This window comes from Atta cephalotes (genome assembly GCF_000143395.1).
Source record: "Atta cephalotes unplaced genomic scaffold scaffold00059, whole genome shotgun sequence".
Lineage (NCBI taxonomy): Eukaryota > Metazoa > Arthropoda > Insecta > Hymenoptera > Formicidae > Atta > Atta cephalotes.
The window spans coordinates 1,302,375-1,312,905 of record NW_012130123.1 but is presented as its reverse complement, the minus strand read 5'-3'; the positions used below and the strand labels follow the sequence as shown (position 1 = coordinate 1,312,905).

The 10,531-nt window shown below is 30.7% G+C and overlaps 1 protein-coding gene across 1 annotated transcript in view; it reads right to left on the bottom strand.

The window, feature by feature from the left end:
• Positions 1-10,531, bottom strand: part of LOC105623599 (cAMP-specific 3',5'-cyclic phosphodiesterase-like) — a gene marked incomplete at its 3' end in the record, with an annotated part of 95,477 nt that overhangs the window by 21,504 nt on the left and 63,442 nt on the right. Inside the window, exons 2-4 of the mRNA XM_012204987.1 lie at positions 8,578-8,766; positions 6,026-6,058; positions 4,767-4,787 (exon numbers count right to left, since the gene is read on the bottom strand). Coding sequence (XP_012060377.1) covers positions 4,767-4,787; positions 6,026-6,058; positions 8,578-8,766 — 243 coding nt within the window. The remainder of the gene's footprint in view (positions 1-4,766; positions 4,788-6,025; positions 6,059-8,577; positions 8,767-10,531) is intronic.

Sequence of the window (10,531 nt, the reverse complement as noted above, 5' to 3'; positions counted from 1 at the left end):
ACACACACACACACACACACACACACACACACACACACACACACACACACACACACACACACACACACACACACACACAAAAATATAACTTTCTTTTGTGTAGGATTAATAACATAAATTAATAATGAAAATTTTGAAAAAAATTGTTTGCAGTCAGATTCTGTTATAAGGTCTCTAAGATAGGACAAGATGGTACAATTCCGAATAATTCTGAACAAAATAAGATTTGAATCTAATTTCGAGTTTGACAATCCTGTTCTCAGCCTGTGGTACTGAAGAGTGTCATCAAATAGGAAAAAATTAAACTTGAATCTTAAAAATTGTATTCAAATCTTATTTCGTTCAGAAGTATATCATGTTTGAAATTATATCATCTTATCCTATTCAAAATAAAATGTTACATGATTATATATTTAACTTTAGAATAACATGGAAAATAATTTCATAATTATAAAGTAAAATGTCCCAAACAACAGGAATGGCAATATTCCTTCTATACAACAACTTCAATTTATATCTACATTATATTCCAATGCATAATTTCCATCTATTTATAGTGGATTTTGCTGTATGTAATTATTACTACATACAGTACCGCAATGCGTAGTCAACAGGCTGTTTTAATTGTGACCGCTCAATCTGCATACAGAGAGAAACGTTCGTCGGATACCTCAATGTAACACGACCATCAACTATATTAGAAGCAATCATAAAGCATGATGAGCGTTTGTGATTTCTCATATAATTTAGTGACTTAATTATTTTGACCCAAAAGCTTCTTCTTCGATTATTTTCTACTATTTCGTTCTCTGTATTTTGCTCTTGCTACGTTATTTGTATCGTGCTCAAAATTCCAAAATTAATGACGGAAATTTGAATAACAAAGCTCTCTTTATTAAGAAAAAAACATTTTTTTATCTTTCTACGCAATCTCTGCTGCTTGCAACATCGTAAAGTGATTCGCGTGTAACAAATATGTCGAGCATCATGCAAGTCACTGCAAAGCGAGCGTGTTTTTTTCTTTGCCATAAAAAAGTTAATGAACATGTTCAAATGTTCATGTGTCTCCGCGTATATAAATACTTTATCATTGATCTTAAAATCGTTAAGATCCACTTAAGAATATTTGAGTTTTCTAACACATATCATATAAACAAGATTTCAAGATTTATTGACAAATACGAACGTTATTAAAGAAACAATGTAATAATCTAAACAATTTTTTTTTCACAATTGCAAATTGCTTTTTTGTAATTACAGAAGATACTTTAATATTTTGCATACTTCTACAGAAAGTATATATATATTGGAAGTCGAGTTGTTTATTCACATCGTGAATGTGTCTTAAAATATAAACGAATTACATAAACAATTTACATATGCTAAAGCATTATTTGCATTTTTCAAAAATTACGTATTCTTTCTTTTTTTTTCTTCGCTATCGCCCGTATTGCATAAACACGAGAATAAATTCATCTGTGCAAAAAAAATGATACCATCTAGACTTTTGATATACGTCGGTCAATATTGATTTTTTAGGAAATTTGTACGATACTTGCGGTCGGCAGATATCGTACATACATAATTTTTTTGCGTATGCAGTGAATGCAAAAAATATTCATACAGAGTAGATATTTAAAAAATATTTAAAAAAAAATCTTATTTTTAAATATCTTATTTTTAAAAATCTTATTTTTAAATAATAAACATTAGCAACTCATTAACAAAGAATAAAGTAAACTCTATATTTTTCAAAATTATTTTACCTAAAAAAACATGTAATAATTGAATTTAATTAAATATTTAATTAAATAATTAAAAAGACATGTAATAATTAAAAATACACTTTCTTATAAAAATAAACGAAAACAAAAAATTGTATTACTTAGACGCACAAAAAGAATTCGTACAGTCGAGAAATTTTCTAAAATTATAAACACTCTTTTGTTTATATCAGAACAGAATATACTCATTGTATAAAGTTGCTAATTAATGTTTATAATATTTTCTACGAATAAGAATTCTTTTATAAAAAAATTTCCCCTGTGTACGAATATTTTTGCTCACTGTATATACTGTTTTTTTCGCATGAAACTGCCCCACATCGGATTACGTAATAAAAAAACTTAAGAAAACAATCGTCTGGTTACAGAAGTACTTCCAATTCCGTAATTGCGAATGTGCAACTAGAATGCTTTCCAGCAAGGACACAGTCAGACACAGTGTAACACAGTAAATCATTACATCCTTGTTGTTTGTCTACATTAAATAAGAATAAAACGATTCACTGTGGATAGCTTTATACTCGCTTTTCTCACGTGATTTTACAATATGAAAAAAAGCGAATAATATTTTCGGATTTCTGCAAGTATTTATCTAGCTAAAGGTCTTTTTTTTCATTCCTACATTAGTATATATTAAAACTTTCTTTTTTATTTTTTCATCAAATATTAAACATATATTTATTTCACTTTAAGTTCCAAAGTATTACTAGTTCAGCCACAGAAAACAAATCTCTAGAGTATATTTACTGTTGGGAATGCGAATTTTAAAGGAAATATGCTATCCCATATAGTATATTTTATCTAAGGGACGTCTTAGAACATTTTTAGGAAAGTTTTCTGAAAAAAAATAAATGTCTTGAGAACGTATCTTGAAATTATGTGCTGTATGGGATGAAAAAATTAGAGCGATTCCACAATTATTCATGGCATGAGTAAACAATTCTGTTACGGCACGCCGAGATCGCGTGAAACAACGTAGAAGACTAACGAACACAATAATTAAGCGCATTCAGTCTGTCTAGCTTATATTGTCGACTAGGGGGTCATGGGTTAGATCAGAAACACACACGACACAATACAGCCAATTATACAGTCAATTTTTCTACGAACAGAGGAATTTCGTTCGCGAGTAAATTTGTCACTTTTTTTCAAATACAATCAAAACAAAATCTGAAACGATCTAACAGATTTTCTAAAGGATTGCTTGCGTAGCACTCAAAAGTTAATTTCATCGCTTAAAGCCATTCAAGTATTTTCATTGAATTTGAGAAGTTTAAATTGGACGCTCTCCAGATATACAGGATTGAAACACGTGATTATGATGGATCGCTCTCGCGTAACTCTGGCAATATTCCGAACAATTTGTGTCTTATAATTAAATGGATGCGTTGCATTAGTTCGCCGATTGCGAATATACTGCGAGGCATAAATTTCTATATATTATTGTAGAAGAGGTAACGAAGTTAGCTTCACACAGGAGTGGAACAGCTTACTCTCGTAAGCGCAATGTCAATCCTGCTTTTCGGCATGTCTCGAAACCAGCGATCGTTTCCCGCATGATCGTAAACGAAGTTGGTAATTGAAGTTGGTACAAACGATCGCATATAGGCATGTCCACGAAGTGTCGTTAACGGTGATTAAGTCGTGACGCCGGAAATAATTGTTGCGCTTCGGAAAATCTAATTTCAGGCCTGTCAGATGCAATATCCATAGACGCGAAGTTTAGTGATAATTTCACCTTTTCGCTCGTAACAATTGAAGAACTTAAATAATTAAATCGTCCATTCACCATTTATTCGGTAATGCAAATTTTCAATCGCGAAGAATTATCAGTAAGTCATTAACTTGCAAGGAAAAATGCGGTTTTAAAGCATCTCTAAAAATTTACTATCTGTATTTAACTAAATACAGATTTAAAAATGATTTTGTTGGATTATTCAAATAATTGTATAGAACGCCCAAGATGGTTACTAGAATGTCAACATTTTTTTCAGTATACCTCATATCATATTTGTCTTTCCTACATAATTATTTTTATGTAGGTCTAACAATAGCAAAAAGCAATTTTAAATTTGCATCTAGCTAAATTTTTAGATATTTCAACAAAATTATTCTTTCTTGTATTTAATAACAATTAATAATCTTCAGGAATATAAAATAAAATGTCATGTAAAATAAAAAATCAGAATATCCCGCTAGTTTTATTTACATTAATACAATAAGATACGTAAAGATCTAATTGTTTAAGCGTGTATCTCCTATTTACAGGTAACCGTGCGGATTTTTTTTTTCTTTCCCTTTTCTATCATTATAAAATATAAATTATATAATAAATTCCTCCGGAAGACAGTAGGCGTTTACGCGTCACGGCAGATGCAAGTGAAAAGCTACACTATCAATCCGTGCGTTAATACCACTTTAGATAAAAATATTTGCATACCCCTGCAGTTCCACTCGTGTGCACTCACGTTGCACTTATTCTATCATAAAATGAGACTCGCATGCAAAATCCTGTCGTAATACGTCTGACAGAATAATGGGAGATGTATATACAGCGCAATAATCGCGAGGAAACATAATGCATAAATTCTAATCTACGATTATAGTAGCTATGTCGCATTCTACATCAAAAGATGATAGCATTAACAAATTATTAAAAAATGCTTTCTTCCATTTTTTGTGCAATGGTACTTCCAAGAATTATTATTTAATGTGATACTTTCATGAACTATTATTGCAATACCGTGCGAGAAGCATCCGCAATTTTATTCTCTCAAATCGTACTACTGTACTCCGATGAACAAATAATTCGTGTTAAAGTTTTTTCCTTTTAAATAAATGGATTTTATATGACAGACGTGGAATAGTAAATTGAGTGTTAATCGACAATCGAGACACAATCATCCAATCATACTGCAGCTTGTAACGACATTGCGGACGACTTAACTTACGATACTTAAATTACGTGATGATGCAACTTACCTGTACTGATCGGTAAATATCCTGAAAATAAGAATATTCGTATTTATTTGATAACGTTCAACTATATTCAACATGCAGTTAGTAATACTTATGCCTAACTCGCAAAACGTGAAAGATTATCGTAATTCGACGATCAAACAACATTACTATATTGTCACGTACAGCGCGCATTTTACCGTACAGAACAAAATTTGCCAGACACGATAATAGGCAAGCGTAAATATAGTACGCGATGTATTCGACATTTCCAACTCTGAACTGAAAGACCGGCGAAAAGCAGCAAGAGAATATTAATTATTACGCAGCGAATGTAATCTCTTTTTTTTACAATGTCTCTATAATGTAGAAATGATGACGGGACTCAACATGGATTATGCCCATTTTAGCCACCTAAATCTACGTTCTAAATCAGCAATGTTACGTAATATTTCGTAAAGCAATGTCGCTGTTGCATAAGCGCGAAATTTGCATGATTTTATGCTAAAGCTGTGTATTCGTTGCGTATACGTGAGATATCGATGCGATTTTGTGTCCAAGTTTGCGACCACCAAAGAGAAATTATCGGAGAAATACATAAATTGATATAATTTAAAAACAATAAAAAGTCCCAAATTATAAGGCTCACAAGCGTAGATTGCACAATCATATAGTCTGTAAATCTTTAACGATCAATTAACAAAATTTTTTAACATCTCGGATTGGTAATAATAATAATTAATAATTATTTAATTGTATTATTATCTCAACTAATTTTGCAGTATCAACTGAAACTATTAATTATATTTTCTCACTCAACAGTGTAATCATTATGTAATACTATATGTTATATTACATTTATTGTTGAGTACGAAATTACATTGATATTATACAATATTATATTATTTTTAGTTGATGTCAACTGGATATATTTTACCTAGTGGCAAAATGACGCAATCACGTTTGTAAGAGATATATTCAATTAAAATAGGAATTAATTAAATTTAACGACAAAGGTAGACAACATTCGCAACGTTAAAATATAAAATTGCAATAGAGATAAAAAATTTCACATGGAAACGTAACATGCACGTTTATCATTACTATTCAGGAAACAGATTAGTCGCCCACGTAAAGTTATATTAGTGAAATATTAGGTTAATTATTAGGATGTTGCTTTACATTGGTGATCATATACGGGGGTGTTGAATGGCTTGTTAGTGTGGAATCTAAATGTGGAATAAAACAAAAATGAGTGTTAGATAATAGGATCGAGTACATACGCTCGCTCGACAGGAAGCTCTGTCTCTTTGAACCTGCAACCCAAGGATCACATACATCATATCGTCAAACCCCAACACCCACTAGCGACGGTAAAACATTTAAATAGACAACAGCAAATAGATGATGCTTCCACATTACACTTTACGTCAGTGCGATATCATCTCAAGATATCAAACGTTAGAATTGCGTAAAATGAATCAAAATTTAGATCTGCAGTTTCTCGAATTGAGGAAATGCGGATACACGGAAATGATGATTTCGTTAAAGTATCTAAAAATTTAGATACAGATCTGAAAATATAATATAATTTGTTGAACTCTCAAAATAATTATGTAACACATTCGAACTTGTTACTAGAATATTCAAACTTTTTACAGCATTACTCATTATAATTGAGATTCCTATGTAATTACTTTTATGGTCCAATAAAATTATTTTCAGGTCTATATTCACATCTAAAGTTTTAGTTATTTCGGCACAATCATTCTTTCTGTGTAAACATAATTCATTTCTATAAATAAATATCTATAAATAATATTATTACGATTTTATTATAGGATAATAACATATTCGGAAACATCATTCCGCTGTAGATTGGAACGTATGTGTATGCAGTGAAGTAATGATATATCTGTGTGTGAGAAAAAGTAAGAACCAAGTAAGCATCATCGTCATCAAAAAGCTATGAGACTTTGTCAAGATACATAAAAGCACGAAGACAAATTACGAACTGATTATGTATGTATATTGTGGGACCAAATGACATTGTTACACGCATAAATCACAATTGCAGACAACGAAAATATCACACGTTCGTACATTACAAAAATCTATTTTTTAATTAATCTATTTTTTAATTAATGATAAAATCAAATTTAAAATAGTATAGTAATAGTGTAGTATAGTAATTTGCGTAATTGATACAGTCGTGTTAATCATCTGAGTCGTTTATCATTCAACTATTTCAAGGGAAGATAACGTATCTTGCCGGCAATATTGTTGGCGCCACTAACAAAGATCTCTTCCGTTCTCTATTTTATCGACTTTCGTCTGAAGCTATGATATCTACGAAGAAGGCACCTGCATTATCGATACATGTTTCTCTTCGTTGTCGCAAAAACTTTCCCACAACCTCCAATGATATTACAGACTGGTACTGTCTAGTACCAGTAGTACGTAACTAGTAACCAGAGTAAATAGCGGAGCGACGAACATTACGATTAATTTACAACCGAACGAACACGCGATAAAATTTTCAATCGTAGAATTGCAGAAAATGCTATAATGTGCATGCATATAGATTTTGTAACACATATGTATATTATAATATTATTTTGAAATTTAAGCGAACATTGCGTCATTGTAAATTAATAATTCACCCAATGCGATTTGAATAAATAAATAGGGTGAAATAGTTCTTCCTGTGCAGAATTGTGTTAATTTGTGTTGTGTATATTTTGTACGAACGCTGCTTCAACGCTTGTATAATTATGCGTTTTTTACAAAATACATTTAAAGTAAAATCGAACTTTAGATTTCTTTGCATGTAAAAGATAAATACTATAAAATAAATACGTTTATAAATACGTTCTTTAGTTAAGTATTTCTCATGCAAATTTTTCTTTTTGCAACTTATAACGGAGTAAGTTAATTGTCAAACTTCTTGTGAATAAAACTTTTAACTACACACGGAGAGAATACTTTTGCTGGATACAGACTTGAAAATCTAATTTTGTTGGATTATCAAAATTTTTATGTGGAAGGATTATGTCAAACGTAACGAGCAACACAGCAAAAAGTTTTGACATTCTAACAATCAATTTAAGCACAAAATTATTTTTATAGTCTAGTAAAATTTATTTTCAGATCTGTATCTAGCTAAACTTTTAGATCCTTCAGTCGTTGCTCTCCGTGCATGAAAAAAATTCGTTAAAATATCAAAAAATTTAGCTAGATATAGATAATCTGAAAATAACTTTGTTGAACCATCAAAATAATTATGTAAAACATTCAAATTTGTAAGAATATCAAATTTTTTGCTCATTATGTTTAAGTGTTTTACATTAATTATTTTGATTTTGATTTAGTTTAATTATTTTGATAATCTAACAAAATTATTTTCGGATTTTCGGATTTTCGGATTTTTTGTTTTAGTTAAATTTCTAGATACTTCAGAAAAATAATTCTTTTCAATAAATAAGAAAAAAATAGATTACAAAATTATTTGATTAATGCGTGCAATTCACGAGCAGGCAGTGAAGTATGATATGATAAATATCATTAAAATCACGTATCGCGTTTTATAATAAATAAATGAATGTTTCTTTCACATTCCATCAATATTCTTCATAAAGCTAATAAATCCTCTTCTATGATTGCGTTTAAAAAAGAGTATTATTGGGCTTTTTCGTCCAAGCAGCGTCGAAACAACCTTCATCAATCTATCTTCGTTATTCATATAAGCCCCGATTTACTGATAATCGATTTATAACGTCGCGAGGGGGGTAGAAAGGAAAAAATCGGAAAAAAAAAAATAATTGAGGATGCTTACCTCTCGCTGGCGATGGAGCTGTTTCGAGACATCGACTTCGGCGACATCTCGAAGTCGCTGTCACTTCGGTACAAGAAACTCTCCCTCCTCTGGGGCAGCGTCTGGAGAACAAGCCCTGCGCTTGGCGAGGCGCCGCCGCCACCGCCGGCGCCGCCGTCCAAAGTCGAGGCGCCATTTTCCACATCGAAACTGTAATGAGAAACGTAAACTCTTATTAGAAGCAAGTTACAGATTTCTCATCTCAGAGGACTTGAGCGCACAGAGTCCTCTTTATTCTACGTCTCGTCCACAAGAGAAATAATAACTTTACTCTAACCTTTAATCAGTAATCTTGGATTACTGATATGTCAGCGAGAAATGATTCTCGCAGCAGAATTTCGCATAAATCCACGACGATAGCACGCATAAATAACAATTTTTCGCTTGCAAAACTACTCTCGGTTCGATAAAACAGGTTCATGAATTGTATTGTGTATAGGGAAACACAAAATATGGCCTGTGCTTTATGATGCAGGACAGAATATAGAATATCGCCATAATAGAATATTCGCCTCAGTATGAGCTTGATGAATGGAGCGCGTATTAAAATATATTGATACGAGTCTGGATACTTCCATGAATTTCTGTAATCTGTAAATGTATCACGCTTGGTTCTATAAGAAGCAATGAACAAAATTGATTAGCTTTCTTTTTGCATTGACTCGGTGCTCTCTTGGGCTTTAAAAATGTATTCGAGGACTCATGTGTAACATCAAAAAATAAAAATACTTTTTTATTACTCCTTTAATATTCACAATATTTTTCTTTTACTACATACGATAGGTCGTTCATATCCCGGGTTAATTTTCATGTCATTTTTACATTTATGAATATCTCATAAAAGTATAATTTCGTGAAAAGCATGATAACAAAGCTACAATCAATAATAATAAATTGGACTTTTATAAATATACAAAAATAATTAAGTGATTGTTATATAAGCTAAGATAATATAGTTTCTAATGTAATATAATTCTAAACAAAATAAGATATGAATTCACTCTTCGAATTTAATTTTTCCCTGTTTAATGATATCCTTCCTCTAGAAATGAGATTACCAACTTGAATCTTGAAATTGAATTTAGATCTTATTATGGTCAGAATTATATCATGAAATTGTGCTACCTTACTCTATACTTTAACAAGTTTTTAAAAAGTCTTTAAAAAGTTGTGTGTTAAAAAAAAAGAAAAAATAGAGATCAATGTTTAACTAGGTATTCCTAATATTTCAAAGAAAAAATTGCGCAAGACATGAATGACTCAATTGAACAAAGGTTTACTCTTAATACACACAATTGAATCATTCAAATTCGCGCACAAACGCTTTTTATTAAGTATCGTTCCTGTTAGATTTTTAAAGTTTTTAGTATAGTACTATATGCTTTATATAACATATATTTGTATGTCTGATTTTTAGATATAAATACATTTTTTTTGCAACAGATAAAAATTCCAACTGTGATTACCATAGTTAGGTTTAAACTTCGATTTGAGTTTCAATGAAAACAGCTGTTCGAGGTCTTCGACCATGTAGATGCGAATTGGATAAACTAAAATAAACGTGTTAGAAATCGAGAAACCTAAATGGAATGACAAAAATAAATATCTGAAATACACGTCCGTTTCACAATAACACAGCGTAAAAAGTATGTGCTATTCTTTGACGTCATAAAAACAATTCTACATACATCGTTGTACCGTTGTTCTATTATTCCGAAGATTCAGTATATTTTAGTGCAAAGCCAACTCGAAAATAATGTTATATTTCAGATAATTACACTTTTTAATACAATTTTTTAATAATAATTAGTCATAAAAAAAATGTTATTAACAATTCTTTGAGAGAAACTGAGTATATTAAAAATTAAAGTTATATATGTGTATATATATATATATATATATATATATATATAGT